General features: G+C 44.2%; 1 protein-coding gene across 1 annotated transcript in view; it reads right to left on the bottom strand.

The window, feature by feature from the left end:
• Positions 1-3,860: 3,860 nt before the first annotated feature.
• The window catches only part of LOC132575723 (uncharacterized), a 49,196-nt gene continuing 31,611 nt past the window's right edge, over positions 3,861-21,445 (bottom strand). The window contains exons 7-17 of the mRNA XM_060244416.1: positions 19,269-19,529; positions 17,745-17,875; positions 15,892-16,021; positions 13,632-13,782; positions 10,881-10,987; positions 8,587-8,762; positions 6,558-6,991; positions 6,163-6,390; positions 4,836-5,022; positions 4,575-4,703; positions 3,861-4,430 (exon numbers count right to left, since the gene is read on the bottom strand). Of these exons, the coding sequence (XP_060100399.1) occupies positions 3,861-4,430; positions 4,575-4,703; positions 4,836-5,022; positions 6,163-6,390; positions 6,558-6,991; positions 8,587-8,762; positions 10,881-10,987; positions 13,632-13,782; positions 15,892-16,021; positions 17,745-17,875; positions 19,269-19,529 (2,504 nt within the window). The remainder of the gene's footprint in view (positions 4,431-4,574; positions 4,704-4,835; positions 5,023-6,162; positions 6,391-6,557; positions 6,992-8,586; positions 8,763-10,880; positions 10,988-13,631; positions 13,783-15,891; positions 16,022-17,744; positions 17,876-19,268; positions 19,530-21,445) is intronic.

The raw sequence follows: 21,445 nt of genomic DNA, 5'->3' as shown, positions 1-21,445 counted from the left end.
TTAGGGCTAAGTGAACTGCCATGAGCTCCAAAAAAATGATGTGATGATGTGCCATTGATGGGGGCCATGGGCCACCTATGCAGAGATCATCTAAGTGCGCCCTCCACCCCCACAGCAAGGCATCTGTAGTCACCTTGACTGAAGGGAGTGGAACATGAAATGGCACCCCTTCGCAGAGATTGAACTTCATTTTCCACCAGTCCAGAGAGCGGAGCACCGCCGATGGGATTTGAAGAACTTTGGATGAGAGATCCCTCACAGGGTTATACATCCTGATAAACCAAAGCTGGAGGATTCGCATCCGCAATCTTGCTAACTTCAAGACATTGGTAGTAGCCGCCATGAGGCCCAAGAGACGTTGGATCTGCAGAACGGAAGTGCATCTCACTGTTTGCAGGAGCTGAACCAGGGATATCCAGTGCCCGCAACTCTGGTAGGAATGCCAGATGCCAAGCAGTGTCCAGAACCGCTCCTATAAACTGAACTCTTCTTGCTGGAACCAGTGAGACTTCTTCTCATTCACCAGAAGCCCTGGCTCACTCAGGAGGTTGAGAATCACTTGCAGATGAGCCCGTAGAGACACTTCAGACACCGCAACCACCAATCGTCTATATAAGGAAAAAGGATGATACCCTGGAGACGAAGGTAAGCTACCATGACCACCATGGTCTTCGTGAAAACCCTGGGGGCAATCAAGAGTCCAAAGGGGAGCACCCGGTATTGGAAATGGTTCATCCCAATTGCAAAACCAAGAAACCTCCTGTGACTGGGGAGGATGCTGATGTGGAAATAGGCATCCTTCAGGACCAGGGTAGCCATCCAATTTCCTTGTTGATGAGTGGAAGAATGCTGTGTAGTCAGCATTCTGAACTTTTGATAAGCGATGAATTCGTTCAGTCCCCTCAGATCCATAATCAGACGAAGTCCTCCATCCCGCTTGGGGACCGTGAAGTATCTGGAATAAAAACCCTGACTCCTGTGACGATTGAGGACAGGTTCTATTGCTTGCTTGCTGAGAAGATTTTGAACTTCCTCCAGTAGAACAGCTGTTGGATGTGTGATTACCAATCTGGGATGAGAAGGGGGCTGAACAAATTCTATCGCAAAGCCCTTCTCTATGATGGACAAGACCCACTTGTTGGTGGTAATCCACCGCCATGCTTGCAAAAATCTATGGAGATGGGTGGGCCCAGAGGAAGGGGGTGTGGAGAAGGGGGAATGCCAAAGTCAAAGTCCCTGCTTGGGATTCCTGGTATTCTTAGACTTTCCCATGTGAGAGGAGAAGCAAGAAAACTTGGCTTTGCCTCCTGCGGTGGAAGAGCTCTTGGCATCATGCTGTCCTGCACGCGGCTTCCAAGATCTCTCAGGGGATTTGGTCTGATAAGACTTATTAGGCCATTGCTTGGACCAGGGACGAGGCTTGCTAGAGCATGAGGAAGAAGCAGGTATCCCCAGGTTACATGACATCTTAATGCTCTTGTCCATTTCTTGTAGGACTGAGTCAGTAGTGGAACTGAAGAAACCCTCTCCTTCAATGGGGAGATCCTCAACCCAGGATCTAGTGTCTATCTGGAGGGCGGTGGCACGAAGCCAAGAGTGACGATGCAGGGTGATGGCAGAGGTAAGCGTTTTAGTTGCAGTGTCCGCCATGTGCTTAGAGGCCTGAAGCTGTTGTTTTGCTAGCAGCATCACCTCCCTCTGAGCCTTCTTGGCCAGGATATGTTTATCCTCAGGCAGAGTGTCAAAAAGAGGTGAAAGCTGCTCCCAGAGGGAATATTGATATCTCGTCATACAAGCAGAGTAGTTGGAAATCTTTATTCCGAGCGTACCCACAGAATAGAATCACCTGCCAAACATATCAATTCTCTTCCCTTCCTTATCTGGAGGTGAGTAGTGGGTTTTCTTAGCCTTGGAAGAGGACGATACCACCACAGAGTTGGGATGTGGGTGGTTAAAAAGAAATTCTGCACCCTGTTCCTGGATTCTATACATGTGGTCCATACGTTTGGAGGAAATTGGAGTTGAAGCGGGCTTGGACCAAGGGTCTTTAATGGCCTGCAGGATCACATTCGTGATAGGAAGGGCTACAGCTGTTGACGTGTCTTTCTGCATAATATCAAAAACCGTATCGTCGATGACCAGTTGAGGATGGACCACTGGCAGAGACAAAGAGCTCGCCACCCTTTTAATCAACTCCCCATATGATTTTAAGTCTTTAGAAGGAGAGATTGGAAGACTGGAAGCTCTTACCATGAAGTTTCCTTCTTGGTGGTCCTGGAGTGTGATGGTCCAAAACTGTTGGGGGTAGGCTCCTCCTCCGGAAACAGGGTCATTGATCGTTTGATCCAGCCTGCGGGAGGGGCCACTCCGTTGGAAACTCTCCAGTCCATAGAAAAGCCATGCTCCCCCATCAGTAGAAATCTATAAAACAAACTCTGCAGCATGGTAACAAACCACTCAGAGACCATAATGATGCAATGCCATTTTAATAATTGCAACAGCAGAAGTAACTGCAACCAATAAGAAACTTCCACTACCAGTGCCCCAGTACCTCCCACAACCAAGCTCCCACAGCTACCAACCTGGAGCAAGGTACAACACCAGGTGGGATGGACCGTCCCACTCCAGGACCACCGAGAAGGAAGCTTCACAGTAAGAGCTTCCAATCTTCTGTTCTCTGGTGGTCCCTGGTAGTGGGACGGTCTGAAACTGTTGGGACATAGAAAAGCAATATGTACCCCGGGCGGGAACCACTACATTTAATGTATAACCTGTTGTAGCACCCTGTGTCCAAAAGCCGCTTCAGAGGATGCCCACCTATCCACCTTATAATGCCTGGTGAACGAATGAGCAGAACTCCAGGTGGCTGCCCTACAAATGCCTTCTAGGGACGAGAAGGACTTGTACACTGCGGATGTGGCTGCTCCTCGTAAGGAATGAGCCATAAGTCCTCCTGGAGGCTCTAACCCTGACACCGTGTATGCTGCAGAAATACATTGCCCCATCCACCTGCTCAGGGTTGAAGAAGTAACTGGTTTTCCCAAAGAGGGCGAATTAAAGGAAACAAACAAGGACTCTGACCTCCTAAAGTCCTTGGTTCTTTCTATATAAAAACTCAAGGCACGCTTAACATCTAACCGATGCCACTCCTTTTCCTTCTCATGTTTGGGATTGGGACAGAATGAGGGTAATACCAAGTCCTGAGACCGGTGAAAAACTGAATTCACTTTAGGCATAAATGTTGGATTAGGTCTCAACACTACCCTGTCCTCATGAAAGGTACAAAGATCTGTATCCACGGACAGAGCCTTCAACTCAGATACCCTGAGGGCAGAGGTAATCCCAACTAAAAACAGCGTTTTAAGGATAAGATCCTTCAGGCTACAAGTAGCCATGGGCTCAAAAGGTGCATGACATAACGCCTTCAGCACCACATTTAACTTCCATGTAGGAAAGCTATGTGCAGTAGGGGGATTCAACAGGGACACCCCCCTCAAAAAACGCTTAACATGCAGATGCAATGTCAACCCCCCCCCCTTTTTTTAGCTCCATGAACATCAGAAATAGCTGCCACCTGCCTACGAAGGGTATTAGTAGCCAACCCCTTATCCAGGCCCTCTTGCAAGAACAGCAGCAGCTTCCGAACTGGTAACTTTAAGGGATCCTAATCTCTTTCCACGCACCAGCTGGAAAAGACACGCCAAGTGTTATTATACACCCGAGTGGTAGAACATTTTCTGGATGCCAACATAGTGTCAATCACAGATTTGTCAAACCCCAACTTAACTAACTGTGACCACTCAACCTCCATGCAGTTAACTGTAACATGTCCGGCTGAGGATGGCAAACTGTCCCTGGTCTCAGCAATGTCTCAGATGCTGGAGACGCCAAGGCTTCTCTGTTGACAGCCGCATGAGGTCTTGAAACCACCCCCGTCTCAGCCAGAAGGGAGCAACCAGGACTAGCTCCGCTGTTTGCTGAAGAATCTTGTGAACCAACCGGGAAATCAGCTGCAGTGGTGGGAAGGCATACAGAAGACCATCCAGCCAGTCGCAGTTGAGAGCGTCTATGCCCTCTGCCTGATCGTCCTTCTGTTTGGCAGAAAACCGTCGCACTTGACAATTGTCCGCGGCTGCAAACAAATCCACAGTCACTATGCCATATCTGCACTGAAGAGACTGGAACACCGCCTTGTCCAGCGACCATTCTGTCTGATCCAGCCTCTGTCTGCTGAGCCAATCTGCCAGCCCATTGTCCTTCCCGGCTACATGAATCGCCTTTATGGATAACAGATACTTCTCTGCCCAATCCAGGAAGCTGTTGGCCTTGCTGCACAGTTTCCTGATTCTGGTCCCGCCTTGCCAGTTGACATAAGCTTTGGCTGCCACGTTGTCTGTCTTCACTAACACGTGACTCCCCTGCAGCGTCGTCTGAAAACGTAACAACCCCAGATGAATCACCCTCAGCTCCAGCAGGTTGATGCTCTGTCAGGACTCCATCAGGGACCACTGACCTTGAATCATCATCCCTTGAGAATACGCTCCCCAGCCAGAGAGGCTGGAGTCTGTAGTTACCACTATCTTCTGTGGCTCCTTCATTGACATTCCTTGCTGAAAACGGGACAGTTCCAGCCACCACTGAAGTTGCGTCCGCAGCTCCGGTGGAAGAAACACTAGCTTGTGTAGCTTGCGAGCTATCACATGCTGATAAGGGATCAGAAAGCATTGTAAGGGCCGTAGGTGGAAACGCGCCCAAGATAGTACATCCTGGCACGACACCAAAACCCCTAAAAGGTTTGCTAGAGTCATCACAGGCACCCAATTCAGGGACAATACCTCCTCCAACAAGGATCTGAGGTTCACCTGTCGTAATTCCAACAAAAACACTTTGTGCCTCTGAGTATTGATCAGGACACCCAGATGCACTATCTCTTGCGTTGGAGTAAGGTTGCTCTTTGTCCTGTTGACCATGAAACCATGGTCCTGCAGTATTTGAATAGTCCGATTGGTGTCCTCCAGGCTGCTGGAAAGAAGGGGCCCTGACCAAGAGATCTTCCAGATACAGATGAAGAGCCACGCCTCCCATCCGTAAATGAGCTACCAAAGCCACCAGGATCTTTTTAAACACTCGCGGGGAAGTTTTGAGCCCAAATGACAAAGCCTGGTACTGGAAGTGCTTCCTGTCGTACACAAACCTGAGGAACCGTCTGTGACTTGGTTGAATGGGAACATGCAAATACGCCTCGGACAGATCGATGGACGTCAGGTATTCTCGTTCTTAAACTGCCAATAGGATGGAACGCAACGTCTCCATCCGAAACTTTTTGGTTTTCACAAATCGATTTACCCATTTTAAGTCTAGAATAGCCCAGACATCAGCATTCTTCTTTGGTACCAGGAATAAAATGGAATACACCCCTTGACCCCTCTGAGTCACAGGTAAGGGTTCTATAGCGCTGATGTCCAGTAGATGTTGGATGGCGCACAACATCCCTGGTGCGTGGTTGGGTCTTGTTTTCTCGGCACTGAACGAAACCTCCGACGTGGGAAAGTTTCCAGTTCTAATGCATAGCCCTTGGATACCATGTCTATCACCCATTGGTCTGCAACCAATACCGTCCATCGGTCTGCAAAAAACTGTAGCCGCCCCCCGATAGGAAACAGCTCTGGACTTCTGGCATAGTCATTGTGACCCTCCCTTTTTGGAGTCACTTCGGCTAGAAAAGGATTTAGCATCCCGACTGCGAGACTGCCACTTCCCTCGGAAAGGCTTAAAACCCGAAGCCCGGGAGAATTTTTTGGAGTCCCAAAAGTGCTGGAAGGATTTTTTAGAATTAAAATCTTTCCTCTTAGAAGGCAAGACTTTCTTCTTGTCCTTCCCCTCAATCAGGAAGCGTTCCAGTTCATCCCCAAAGAGACTAACGCCTTTGAATGGTACAGCTGCCAATCTAGCCTGTGCAGCTGCATCCGCATCCCAAGTCCTGAGCCAAATGTTCCTGCGCGCTGCCACACTGCAAGCAACTGCCCTTGCGGACAACTGCATTGTGTCTAGGGTCACATCTGCAATAAATGCTGTGCCCAAGGCTATTTTCTTAAGCTCATCCTTGAATTCCTTTGGCGCATCACTATCTGCTGAGGTCAAATTGGATGCCCAGGTATATACTGCGCGTGCAAACAGCGACCCCGCTGAAGACGTCTATCACAGGCATCCTTGGGTAGCCCATCCGCATCCATGGGAAGCACAGATGTGGATAATAAACTATTCACAGGATCGTCCACTACGGGCAATTTCAGCCGTTTAGTAGCCTCTGGACTCAACCCATACAGTTTGGAAAACAGATGTGGGTTAGATTTTGGCTTAGCCGGGTGTTCCCACTTCGCCTTAATAAGACTAAAAAAGGGGGCAGGCAAGGGCACCCCGGTCTGAGAAACCCCCACTTTGGGAATCATCTTCCCTGTGCCTGCAGGCAGGTCAGGATCCAATTCTGCCTTCTCTCTGGGTGTGGCAGTTCCCTAAGGACCTTAAGGAGGAGTTTAGAATAATATTCCACTGGAAACATCCTAGATTGCACTGAAGGAGTAGCATCCTCCTCCTCAGAGAGTTCCCCTTCCTCTTTTGCAGAGGAGTCTACTGAAGAGTCAGGCTCCTCTTCCTCCTGAGAACTATCACAGGGAGAGTCCAAGCTCATACCCAATTTTGCTTTCTTTGGGTCTGTAGGAGCTGTGGCAATATCTAGAACTGCTTGTCTCTTCCTTTTCTGGAGGTGAGAAGGCACAGTAGAGCCTCGGGCAGGGGCAAACTCCTTGCTCAATTCTCTTTTTAACCAAGTGAGTAAGTTAAGCTTGGCATCCTCTCCAGTTAAATCCAGTTCAGAATCCTCTTGATCTTTCTCGGAAGCGGATCCTGAGTACTTTGGGATGGAGAAATCACTGGTTGAATTTGTCTCACTAGTCTGTCCCCGTCCGTCAGCCATCTCAGCTACAGCAGAAGGCTGAAACGGAAGTGAAAGGGGAGAGGTAGAAGCCTCCGTTACCAGGCTAACTGCCTGAAATGGTGACCTGTTCTGCATAGTAAAGAACCGCCCCCCCAGGCCATGCTAACCATGCCTGAGTTGGAGAGGCCTGCTACGGCATAAGCTTTTCCCCACCCTGTTCAGGAGGGGTCCTGGGAAACTGCTGTAAGCTACCGGGTGAGCTTTCCTCATCCCAGCGGAGCCCGTCCCAAGCAAAAAACAGTCTGCGCATCACAAAGAGCTTTCCCGCTCTCCCTCAGGCAGCTTACCACCTCCTCTCGAGTAGACATGCTGTCTGAGTGAACAACCAAGAGTTTTCCTGCTCTTGGCCATGCTGGACCTCGGTTGTCTATACTACGCCTGCCGGCACTGTGTGGAACCGCGAAGTTGGACTTGCCGCTCTCTTCCCCCACCTCAACAGGCTTAGGAAGGGCAACCTCTCTCTCCATGGCAGTCCCCAGTTGTGCACCCTTTGCTGGGTAAAACCCAATGTTGGTGGTAAAATGCTCTGCCCACCGCCATTGTGGCTGAAGAAACAGGTGGCAGAGACTTTCTCACAAGGAGACCTTGTTCTGCAGATCACTGTGCTCCGACGCACGACGAACACGTCCTGTGTTGTAACAGGGCCGTTTGGACTGGAGAGTTTCCAACGGAGCAGCCCCTTCCCCAGGCCGGATCAAACGATCAACGACCCTGTTTCCGGAGGAGGAGCCTACTCCCAACAGTTTCGGACCGTCCCACTACCAGGGACCACCGGAGAATGGGAGATCTTCAGCTATCCTGGATTCCAGTGAGGATCTTTCCTGCTGTTGACCCGAGTTGTTCTCCGCCTCATCATCTGAGGTTGACGGAGAGGATGGGGCACTGTCTTCAGATGGTAAGTCTGGTGTGTCTACCATAATCCTAGTAGATGGAGTCCGCTCAAGGTCAGGGATGCTGGGAAGTGTCTGACTAACTTTGGTGTCGAAGTCTGCATCGATGAGTCCCGTCAACCAGGTGGAGAGTATGCTGAGACTCTGGAGTGATGCAAAGTTTCAGAACACTGGCCCCAATATGGGTTCTGAGGAGGGTACCATGGGTATAGAGCATGAAAGGGATAGCCCCCAAATGGATATGCCCATGGGTGTGGGTCCCAGCTGGGCAAAGGATGTGGTTGCCGAAAGGGGTCTGGAGTCTCACCAAACCTATCAGGCTGAGGTATCAGTGGCAGTTTCGGTGTCGAGCAGTCCTTCAGCTGGGAAACTTTGAGGTCTGGCACCAAACACGGATTGCCACCTTCCTTCGAGCATGCCAACCGCTGTGTAAGATCAATCTCCAGATCAGAGCCAGGAAGAGAGGAGTGTTGAACATCTGTCAGACCCAAGGGCTTTTCGGTTGAATCGGTGAGGCAAGGATCTTTTCCGAAGGCTCTCCCAAAACCATCGCAGGGTCTTTCGATGGCAGAGAAGGAGTCTGCCGATCTTGGCGCCGCTTCTCCTTCCTATGCTTCTTGGACTCAGCGGAGCGAGATTCCCGATCCCCTTTGGCCTTCTTGGCTGGAGTCGAGGGTTTGGACTGGGATACTGAGCCTGCACGCTTGTGGGGGGCGGTCGGCTCCCTGGAGTGGCTGAGTCGGTTGGCTCAACAGCAAGACTGGAACTGATGCCGGAGTGGCCATCGAAGTGCTGGTTGATGCTGATGTCGACATCTGCGGTGCGAGAGCCGATTTCAACAGTGCCTCCGATAGTCTTGCCGCTTGGTTTTTTCTGGTCTGCTTAGAAAACTTAGAGCAATTATGGCAGGATTCCACTCGGTGACCTTCCCCAAGACACAACAGAGGGAATGTCCGTCAGGAGGAGGAATCTTGCTCCCACACTTAAGACACCGCTTGAAAAACCTCCAACGCTTTTCCATAGACAGGGGATTGCAGGAGGAGCGGGGGAAGAAAAACCCCAAAAGGTAGCAACAATAAACTAACAGTCTCTTCTTCTTCTTCTTCTTCTTCTTCTTCTTCTTCTTCTTCTTCTTCTAGAACAAGAACAAGAATGAGGAGAAACCTAAAGAGGAAAAAAGGTAAGTGAACTACTGACCGAAGCAACCACTAATGTGTCTATCTGACATGGCGGTAAAGAAGGAACTGGCAGAATGTTCGCACCCAACGGGTGAGTATGTGCAGTGGGGCTGTCACACATGCCCACCGGGGTCGGGCAGCAAAAAATCCCAGACTTTGGTATTACCGATCGGGGATCGGTGCTGGCGCTTCATCCCATGAGTGTGAAGCACAAAGACCACTAAGAAGATCCTGACGTTGAAATTGACAAGTTTTTAAATAACAAGCAGCTGTGAAACTCCATTTTCCATATTGTAGAGCACTAGGGGATTCTCTGCTGTTTTATCAGCCACTGTGAACAATGGGAAAGAGTAATGTGATCTCATAATATGGGAGGAACATGTTGAGTATACAGAATGCATGGTAGAACCTGACACTGGCACTGCAAGTTGTAATTGTTTGCAACATGTGTCTGTGTGTGCGTCTATGAAAAGTTAGCTTCAACTCCACCACACTTTCCATAGGGCTGCAATTTGTGTGGGGAGGAATCCTCTGGCAGAAGCTCTGGAGAGTTTTTTAGTCTTGTGCCACTTAAATGAAAAAATGGGGGGTATTTTCACCAATGCATTAGCAGAGCTGAATAGTAACACTAATCTCCTTCCCTTCATTGCAAATCTACATGCTTTTCTCTTTGTGATTCACTAATTTGATCCTGCACACTGGTTGTGACATTGGCAGTTTTTCAAAGTCTGCCTGTGCAGATTGTACTCTTTCTCCAAATGGATCGATCCCAAGTAATCTGTAAGTCTGGCAGTTCGGAGAAGCACCATGTGATTCAGCTACCATTAACATTAGGCTTCCAGAGACTGCCAAAATGCCTCCCGCAACTTTGTTCACAAAAACATTAAAGGGAAAAATGTTTTCAAAGCTTTAGGCTTCCCATCCCTCTCTCTCTTTCTATATCTCATGTCCATTTCATTCTGCACTGACAATTCCCACCTTTTATTTTGTTTGCATGCATTTTTTTTTGCACTGGAGACACAGCCATTTGCCTCCTCTCCAATCCCCCTTTCAAGTCAATACCAGCAGGGAACTAAACTTTCCCTCAGTCATCTTATTTTTTTAATTCAGTGATATAAGACCAGTGACAGTCTCATATGCTGCTGGTAAAAAAAAAAAATTAAAATGAGGGGGAAATGGAGCTTGTACACCAATGAAGGGGAAAGGGTGGTAGAAGGTGCAGAGCAGGCAGAACAACCTCAGTGTGGGTGGGGAGTGACCTTCAAGGGATGGCAAAAGGGAGGGGGGTATTCAAAAGAATTTGTATGCTTTTGAATTACTTCTGGCTTGGAAGTAAACCAAGGGGGAAACTGCCACAAAAGCACTCTCAGAAAAACCAAGAAAACAGCAACCCGAAAGTGAACTGAGCACTCAAGGAAGGGAAATCAATGCAGAATGACAAAGAAAACCCAAAGGACATACATGGTGATAGCAAGGGAAAACACCCATGCATAATAGGCCAATGTAAATTGGCAGGTCTGTGTAGGTGCAGTGCTTGCATGCCTACACTGCATTAGATTACTCTGTGAGCCCCCCCACCTCCAGTAGCAGTGTTTGAAGAACCCACAGGACCGGATCTACATGGGTTTTTTTTGGGGGGGGGGGCAAAATTTAAAAATGACGCCCCCTTTTGGGCCATTCTGTCTTATGGTTCCATAGACTACAATGGACTCCATGTCCAATTTGGTGCCTCCCCTCTGTCAGCGCCCAGGACAAGCACCCCCCTCTGCTCCCCCCTGGATCCGGCCCTGAAAACCCATATATAAAGCATAAACTTACAAGTGTTTATTCTCAGGGAAATAGGGTGGCTTCTTTTTAATCTATTGCTAGTAACAATTTGAATAAAGTAGTCTGTTCCAGATGAAAGACCATCAAATTTGAATGTTCTGTATTGGAAGGGGGAAAAAAAGATTAATCAATATTATCCTGTTTTTATTTATTCTTAATTTGAAGATTTTTCCTACCCTTTTCATTAAAATGTAATAAAATAAGTAAAAAATAATTTAAACGATATTTTATACTGAAAAACAAAATAGAATACAGTATAGATAACAATCATGTATCATTCTAAACCAATAGAAGAACCAATAAGGGACAATTATAAAATTATCACCAGAAGCCATGCCAGATTAGGCATTAATGCACAGGTGAACCAGGAAACTATCACCTAGTACATAAAAGATAATAATGTAGGAGGTAGATAAATTTTACTATTAAAGGAATACCATGACCAGATTTCTATCATAGAAAAAGTCTTCTTCACTGATCACTTGCCAGTTTTGAAGATTAGGTCATATCTAGAAAGTTCTTAGAAGATCTTAATCATATAGGAGTAACTTCCCCTTCATCATATAGGAGTAACTTTCCCACCAGTGGTCCATTTGCAGTGGAGTTCTAAATAATTACACCCTTCTAAATCCACAGAAGTCATTGCATGCCACAGTAGCCAACTGGATTCCTTGGAAATATCACAGCAGGAGCTCAGAAGCCAAAGCTTTCCCCTACTGCTGACCCCTTATCAACCTACATTCAGAGGTAAACAGACTCCCAGAGGTCAGGGGTGTCGAACTCATTTGTTATGAGGGACGGATTTGACATAAATGAGACCTTGTTGGGACGGGCCATGTGTGTCATAAAATGTAATGCCAGGTAGTGGACATATAAACTTTATAAAGGGCACAGACCAACATAAAGATTTTTTTAACTTAAAATAAAACATGCTTAAAACATAAGCACACGTGCAGTATTTTGTTTTACAGTCTCTGATAAATGTCATTCCTTACTATGAATTATTGCATCAAAAACTGCAGACAATGTCTGTGCTGTACCAATCTTGAATATGCTGTTCAGGTGTTGTTCAGGTGTGCACATCTATAAGTTGCAAACCTACTTTTGAATTATTGACATTCATTACAGAGATCTCATGGTCAATGCTTTGAGCTTAAGATTCAGAAAAAAAAACATGAAGCAGCTGGGCGCTGTGAGCTTTTGTACATAAGTTGTTTCTTGTGCTGGTCAAGAACATGTGAAGACACCTTGGCACAGACTGAAGGTCGTGTGCTTGTATACAAAACTATGTTCTTCCCCAGAAAAATAACTACAACTCCTAGTGCAAGAACAGAGAGACAGCCATGTACAGTGGTCAGTATCAGCCTACTATCTGGAAGTCTTAGTTCAAGATCACCAATCAAAGGAAAATGTGAAAGAAAAAATCAATGGAAATTTGCTGAGTAAACCTGGGCTGGACACACACTCTCAGCCTAATTCTGGCTTCTTGTTATTGCTCTTCTAAATAGTTCACATGCTTTCCTATTGAAAAAGACTGGAGGGAATGAATACAGTGAAAAAAGAGGAGGGGAGCCCAGTTGCACCCATAACAAGCCCAACAAATCTCTCTTTCTCTTTCTCTGTAGCAAGGCAAAAAGCTCATACCTTCAATAAAATGTCCATAGTCTTAAAAGTGCTTTCTTTGTATATTTCTCAATGGTAGGGACTGGGCAAAGGAAGCTCTGGCTCTTTCCTTCCCCCCAGGAGATGAGGGGGAGGAGCCTCAGCCACTAGAAGGAAGAAAGGCTTGGCTCAGTAGCTCTGCAGTATGATTGACTGAGCTTGGCAAACTTAATCACAGAGCAGAGCTACAGAGCCAAGCTCTTCTATTGGCTGAGGCTCCTCCTCCCTCCTTCTCCCTTTGGGAAAAGAGAGGGGGAAGAGGGAAAGAGCAAGGAGAGGCTGCTTTGCTGGCTGGCTTATTGCAGGGGAGAAACACAAAACTGAAGGAAGCAGGCAAGGTAGAAGGAAGCAGACAATGACTAGTTCCTGGCAGACCTGATTGGAGCCTTCTGGGCACAGCTGCTCTAGGTCTTCACCCCCAGTACTTTAGAGGCACCTGAACACAAACTGAAGAAAATTGCCTTCCCAACAATTACTTCCAGTTGATAATCTGGTTGTTGTGTTTTGGACCAGCTGAGATTTCTATATAGTGCTTACGGACAGCCTTGTGTTGGGTGCATTACGTTAATGAAGACTGGTTGTAACTAATGGGGACTGCATGAGGAGAGAATTGAGCACAATTGCCCTCTTTTGCTCTAGCATAAATGCAACTGTACTCAAAAAAACAGAGTAGGCCATTTTGCCCAATTCCATCTCAGTGCAGATCCCAGTGATGCATGGAATTTTATCCACAAAGGTCTCCTAACCCTCACCAGAGAATTTTCAGGGTAGTCCGAGGAAATAAAGAAACCAGGAAAATTATGTTTTGTGAACATCTTCCACTAGCAAAACTGAAGATCCAGTACACACATACTTTTTCCCTCTCCCTCTCTCTGAATCCTTAGCAGGGCCCAAACATTTCTAAGTAAACAACTGACTGACAAAACAGATAATATACGTACTTGTCATTATAGCAAAGCGTCTTTGAATTTTTAATACATTTATAGAACATATTTATGTAACAAAAAGGGCTAGGCAGTTACAGGAAACTTAAAGTCACTATCTGATATAGTTATACTTGGGAAGTAATGTACACAGTACCTTATATCTGAAGATAATCTTTCATATTTGTTGAAGTTTTTGCTAACCAGTGAAATAATGTACCCATCAAATATACCTAATGCTGGTGGCCAGGTGATAGTTATTGACTCGAAGTCTTTACTGAAATTCATATATTTAACTGAGCTTGGCACTGCCAACAAAAAATACAGCATTTAAAATTAACAATTATGGTCTATCCTAAACTAACATGTTACCAGAGAGGCTGAATGCTAATTAAAAACTCATCAAAATTGAACAACACCAAAATACACAATAAATAGAAATAGCTCTGTTGCTTTAATAGTTGCACAACGGGCAGATATCAACAGTTAAAACTTCTACTACCATAGCATTATCCTTAATAATAATATATTGGAGTGAGTGTTCTGAGATATGAGAGCTCATGCATGCCCTTTGGGGACCTTTCCGTGTTGCATGCAATTGCGCTGAAATAACCTTCACATCAAATAACCTATATATCATTATTTATGTAGCATGTTCCAAGCATCCTTTCCATTGTATATAGAATTAGCAGCCACTGATGTATCAGGTTGGTCGTTGTTCAGTCACATAGTCGAGTCCGACTCTTTGCGACTCCATGGACAAAGTCACGCCAGGCCCTCCTGTCTTCCACCATCCTCCGAAGTCTGCTCAAATTCGTGTTTGTTACATCAGTAACACTGTCCAGCCATCTCATCTTTTGCCATCTCCTTCTTCTTTTGCCTTCTGTCTTTCCCAGCATCAGGATCTTCTCCAGGGAGTGCTCCCTTCTCATTTGGTGGTCAAAGTATTTGAGCTTCAGCTTCAGCATCTGACCTTCCAGTGAACAGTCTGGGTTGATTTCCCTTAGGACTGCTGATTTGATCTTCTTGCAGTCCAAGGGACTCTTAAGAGTCTTATTTATTATTTATCATTTATTTATTTATTACATTAAATTTCTATCCCGCCCTCTCTGCCAGTGGACTTAGGGCAGCTCACAACATTCATTTACACAGTTAAAATCAATAAATCAATAAAATCAATAAAACATCATTACAATTAAAAAATTTTAATTCTCCAGCACCACATCTCAAAAGCAGGTGTATCAGGTGCCCAGTCCATAATCTAGCCTTTGAATACCTACCCACAAAACAGTATACATATCTTCCTTCATACAGATTAGCTCATTACAAAAATAAATGAAGGCAGCTCCTATAGTTCCTTAAGCATCTCTACAATGTTCCTGAGATTTCAAACTGCACTAGGATTCTTCTAATTAATTAAGACAAGAATAATCCCTTCACTATTTTTAATATGAGTCTACACAAGATTAGAACATAAAATGAGCCTGCTGGATCAGACAGGTGGTAAATCAAGTCTACCATACCGTTTCACACAGTGGCTGATTGTCCTAAAGGCTGGAGGAACATAGTATAGAGCAAATGACAATGATAGAAGAAATAGGCAAAGATATGCATATACCACCGCATGAAAATTAAGTGCAATCACAAGTGGAGAAAGAAATAACGAACCATGAATAAAACAGAATATAGAATAAGGGCAATGAAGCCTATCAAACCAAAAAGAAACAGAAAGCCTTCAGCCAGACATCTCACACATGATATACGAGGAGAACTCCTCCTGTCTCATGAAAACTCTCCAACTTGTTAGTAAAGACTAGTTCTACTGCAAAAGATTTCTAGTCAGTTTAAAAAAAATCTGTCCTAAAATTTCCTGCAAGAACAGTTTGAGCCTAGTGTTGCCCTAGAAGCTTCTATTATTCTTATAACATTAAGCTTTCATGGAATGAAACCAAATTTATCAGTTGCATGATGTAAGACAGAGATAAGCACTTGGAAGGAAATTATAGTTTCAACAATCAAAGTCCTTAGACTGCTTTACCTTGCCTCCATTCCATCAAACCTACCACAAAGAAGTCAATTTTTAAAGAATCAGTTCTCTGAAGAGTATAAAAAGGGCTTTCTTTTGTAGCGGGAACTCCTTTGCATTTTAGGCTACACATCCCTGATGTAGGCCAATCCTCCAAGAGCTTACAATAGGCCCTGTACTAAGAGCCTTGTAAGCTCTTAGAGGATAGGCTACATCAGGGGTGTGTGGCTTAATATGCAAAGGAGTTCCTGCTACAAAAAAGCCCTGTATAAGGATAATGAAAGTTGTGTCAAAGAAATAAGTTCAATGTACAGTTCTAATATCTGATACAAATACAAGTTTCCCAGACATTTTTTTTTCATACAGTAATGTTTTAAAATCCATCCCTTACCAGTCTCTATTTGGATCCTTATAGGAAGACTGTCTTTGTAGCCTTCTTTTTCAGTTTTAACTGTACAGCTATATAACATGCCAGGAATTAAATTAGAAAATTCTGCCATTTCTTTTGAGACTTCTTGTACCTACAAATCAAATACAGATTGTGTCTGTTATGGCAGTTTTGAAGATACAGTTTCTGCGACCAACACATGCTGCAACTTCATCCTGTGCATATGTACCACCTGGTGGTTTCAAAGTGTGATGTGCATCCAGTCAGATGCAGTCACTCTTCTGCATGGAGTTGCCCTAACTCAGGGGCATAGCCAGGATTTTTGGGTCAGGAGGCTTTTTAAAAATTTGAAGGCACCAGAATTTTTAAACAGCCCCCTACCTAAAAAGGTGGGGTCAGCAGGCCAGGTCTAACTGCTTCTTACAGCTGCCAGGCTATCAGAAGCACAGAGACCCTCCATGTCTATTTTTCCCCTCCTGTTCGCTGAGAGGTGGGGCCAGCAGGCCCAGTGTTCCTGTTTCTCACAGCCAACCAGAGAAGACTCCAGCTTGCTGTGAGAAGCAGAGACCACCACTGCTTCTCATTCTCCCCTCCTGTTTGCTGAGCAGGAGGGGAAAGACAGAGAGGCAGGCCCAGCCTTCCTGCTTCTCATAGCAAAAAGGAAAAACCACTGCCACTTCTCACTCTCCCCTCCTGTTTGCTGAGCAGGAGGGGAAAGAGACGGGGGTGGGCTGATAGGCTTGGTCTTCCTGCTTCTCACAGCCAGCTGAAAAAGTCTCCAGCCAGCTGCGAGAAGCAGAGACCACTGCTGCTTCTCACCCTCCTCTCCTGCTTACTGAGAGAGAGGCAGGGCTGGCAGGCCCAGTCTTCCTCTTTCTTGCAGCTGGCAGGAGAAGTCTCTAGCTGACTGTGAGAAGCAGAGAGACAAACAACCCATAGCCTTCTTTCCCTGCCTCCACTTTAGGGCAGCCCCCTCCCTCCACCCCCCACAATTCTAATCATGCAGAAGGGGCAGCAGGAGCAGCCACTGGCCCCCCACATGATTTAAAGGGCCTGCTGATCAGCTGGTTGGTAAGCCCTTTTAATGGCACAAGGAGGCTGGCAGCTGCATCTGCACACCCCTCCCAAGTGATCTGAATCATGGGGGAGGGAGGATGCCATGGCAGAGGCCATGGAGGTGGGAGGGAGGGTAGGCTGCAGGCTGGGGGGGGCCACCCACCCGGAAGTCAAGAATATGGGCCTCCCAGCCCTGCCCCCGTTACAGGCCTGCACTACCCTAAAGGAAAAGGTTTGTACTTTGGTAGTACTTCTGGACCTTGGTTTCCTGTTGGATAAACTGATGGTTTGACTGGTGAGCCAGCCATATCCCTTCATGGGCAGAAAAGTTCTTGCCACAGTGGTGCACACCTTGGTAACATCTAGATTTTATTACTGCAGTGCGCTCTATGTGTGGCTGCCCTTGAAGAATGTCTGGAAGCTGCAGTTTATGCTCCATTTGTCCACCACCATAGGGAAATTATTATCTATGATGATAATACGCACAATAATGGTCACTGGCCCTCTTTCTAGTGTTGCTTAGGTATTTTATTGAATTATTTTAGAATGTTAAATGTTGTTTTTAATTGTTCAAATATTTTACTGTTTTTATGAGAGCTATCTTGGAAATCCTGATCAGATGGAAAGGTAGCACAAAAATGTTTTAAATAAATGAACAAAACATGTACAATGGAAGGAAATGCAACAGAATAGCTCAAAAAAGAACAACACTATCATGTGGGTTAACATCCTTTAAAATTTGCTATAATTCAGTTGACAGAAATAATTCTATTGATTATATAGAATTGTTTTAAACATACCATTGAACTACCTGTACAGTTGGTACATGACACTTCATAGTGCTGAAAGTTTCCATCTGCCTGATCCCAAGTAATCCCAATTGAAGTATCTGTAACTCTCCCTTCACGTACATTTAGTGGAACTTCAAGACCTACAAAGATATGTGAAGCATGCACATTATATATTGCCTTTTTCATGGCAAGTGGACAGGTTTAAATGTATGAATGCCTCCACCCTTTGGATCTCTGCCACTATCCAGATATACTAGCAGACACCTCTCATCGCTTCTATTAAGCCTAGCACTTGGTTTACTTACATTTATGTATTATCTTTTATTTTCAACTTTTTCAATAAAAATACTTAGTTTTTTTTTATTTCCAGAGGGAAATAAAAACACTTCTTGCAATACTTTACAACAGAGTAGACCCCTTTATATCCTTCTAGACCCCACAAGATTTTTAGAGACTAACTCAAGGGCAGGAATAAAGGCAGCAGCTAAAATACCAGGCAATCTGTTAACCTTCTCAAAACATAAGACTGTCTGATATTTAGGTTGAGGATTAATCTAAACTATACGTTTTACACAAGAATCTGTTTACAAAAACATTGCAAAAAATCTCATCTCTGTTGTTCTTCAGATGTTACCAGATAAATGTGATAGAAATATCTTTTAACTTATTTTCTTTATTCAGCTTCTAGTGTTTGCATATACAGTAAATACCTGCACCTTGAGACCATCTTATAACATCCTTGGTGTACACATTTCCCCTACAAACCTTTGGTCTCTCTACATGATTGCATTTTATGCCATATACTCATAATCAAGCCTGTTCCCATTTAGATGATCTGTAACATTCACCACATCCATGCTTAGGGATAAGATGTCTCAAACCAAATGCTGTACCATTTTTACTTGCTTCACTAAACAACATGAAGTGGTTTAAAAGCTGTTCTGTGACCTGTTTTGCTTAAACATCAGCAGCCAGGACTTGATTGATCAAGAGCCGATCTCATTTATTGCAGGGTCATCTTATTCCAAAATACATTCCAATACCTAACAAAATAGTTTTACCATATAAAGCTGCCAATCTACACATTCTTACTGCAGGGAAATGACTTATAATGACATATAGCAGGGGTGGCCAACGGTAGCTCTCCAGATGTTTTTTGCCTACAACTCCCATCAGCCCCAGCTATTAGCTGGGGCTGATGGGAGTTGTAGGCAAAAAACATCTGGAGAGCTACCGTTGGCCACCCCTGACATATAGTATTTACCATTTCAAACTAATGCAAGATAACAGCATTGCAAATGGAAAAAAATCTGTGATAATTATAGACCATATATTGTTACTATTAAACTTTTAAAAGTATAAGACAATAATAAATCACAAATACCAATTTCCACCCACAGCTGTTAACAATATAATTTAATAAGAAACTGCTTACACATATACATCCATATAACATATATATATCTGGACTGGAGAAATGATGGCTTAAAGCAAAACAAATCAAAAGATCTCACACTGAAATAAAGAACTTACATGTTCTTACAGCTGGTACATGATATGCAGAACTTAACATATTTCCACTAGTTGTAGAAACAAAGAAATCATATTCTGTGCCAGGGATCAAATTTTTAATTGTTACTTTTCCATCCATCATTAAAGCCAATGTTGCATTAGGACCTCTTGTATTCCTTATATATAAGCCATCAAACACTCCAACAGCAGGCATTTGAACAAATAAAACCACAGAATTACTATGAACTTCATAAGGGATGGCAATAAGTACTGGTTTGGGTTCTAGGTTGATAACAAGAGATGGAAATCAGATCAAAATAGAATCCATAGTAAAACAAAACCTCAATAACACCTTCCCTGAGAAAAAAAACCTGCACCTCAAATCCCATTAACAGCCCCAGCATAAACATCGTATCTTCAAAACGTCTAATGATAACCCTCTCTTTACCACCTCAGGGAGCCCAATTCACCAAGTGGAAGCTGCTTGATGGGTAAGCATAAACTGGTAGCAGGTAGAGGATAGGATCATGATTGGCACAAAAGGACTAATGGAAAAAAGCAGTCCTTCAGGTATGAGATTCCTAGGTAACAGAAGACTTCACAAGTCATAACCAGCACCTTTAATTTAATTGGAAGAAAAGTGGCAGGCTATTATAATTTTGGCCGCCATTAGTAATAGGGCTGCTAAGTCCTTTTTTTGTGGTGCAAGCTTCAGCTTTGGCCGATAATTCAAGAGAATTGCCTCTGGGGTACAAGGTATTTCACAATTTAACATATTATTTATTAGTTTTATTATTGTGTTCCAGAAGGCATTGATTCCAGGACAAAGCCACCAACAATGGAGAAAAGAGCCTTGTTGTTTACGACCTTTCCAACAGTCGTGTGAGGGTTTAATTCTAGAGAGAAGCATTTTCCTAGGGGTTAAGTACCATCTGGAGAAGAGTTTGTAATTTTGGAGTCGTATGTTGTAAAGAGTGAAGAGGACCAGATTGTTTTCCATTGGTCCTGAGTAAGATTGATGCCACAATCCTTATACCAAGCTATTTGTTGTGCAGTAACTTCATTCCAGTTTTTTTTGTTTAGTAAATTGTATATAATGGAAATCTGTCCTCTGGATTGCTTGGGATATTTATATATTAACATTTCAAATGGGGTTAACGGTCTATCTATAACATCTACGATTTTGGGATTATGTAGAACATAATGAAGCTGTTGGTACTGAAACCAATGGATACTAAAATTATATTTACCTTCCAATTGCATTTTAGTTAACATTTTCTCATTCTCTATTGTTTTTCAACCTCCGCAAACTGACCTCCCTCTATTTTACAAAGGCATTTTGCTGCCTACCTGGGCTGAACCAGTATTGCCCTAGGAAGCATGGCATAGCTGTGGTAAGTGGAGTTAGGATTTTTCTATATTTATCCCAAATTTGCAATATCAGGATTAGATAGGGATTACAAACTCTGTAGAAACATCTGTCCCTAGGTTGGTTCCATATAGCTTCGCACAGAATATCTCCATTCAGACAGGATGATTCAAGATATACCCACGCTTTATTTATACTTTGAGATGCATAGTTTATTATGCTTTTTAGATTAGCTGCCAAATGATATACTTCAAGGTTTGGGAGGCCTAAGCCTCCTATCTTAATTGGTCTGGTCATTAGAGAATATTGTATCTTGGGCTTTTTGTGGGACCATAGAAACTTACAAAATGCGGCCTTCCATGTGAGGAAGTCTTTAGAAGGGATAAAGCACGGTATGTTCTGAAACAGATATAGATATTTAGGAAAAATAAAAGTTTTCAGCATATCTATTTTTTCCAGTAACATGAAATTAAGTTTACTCCATTGATTTAAGGTATGTTTTATAGTGTCCTCTAGAGGTTTAAAATTGGAGCTGTAAAGCTCTTGTAGATTTAAAGATATATTTATTCCCAAGTGCCGTAATGATTTTTGTACCCAATTAAATGGGAAGGTCTGCAAGAGATTTAATTTAGCTGGGGCTGTAAGATATATTGGGTATAGTTCCAATTTTGAGTAATTTATTGTAAATCCTGAAATGGTACTGAACTTTTGGATTTGTGCTAAAAGGGCTGTTGCCAACTGTACAGAGTTTGTTAAATAAAAAATTGCATCATCCGCAAAAAGACTCGTTTTATATTCTTCCTTCCCCACTCATAACCCAGTAATAGCG

This window comes from Heteronotia binoei, chromosome 8, assembly GCF_032191835.1.
Source record: "Heteronotia binoei isolate CCM8104 ecotype False Entrance Well chromosome 8, APGP_CSIRO_Hbin_v1, whole genome shotgun sequence".
Taxonomy (NCBI): Eukaryota; Metazoa; Chordata; class Lepidosauria; order Squamata; family Gekkonidae; genus Heteronotia; species Heteronotia binoei.
The sequence above is the reverse complement of the archived record's forward strand: the minus strand, read 5'-3'. Positions and strand labels throughout refer to the sequence as shown.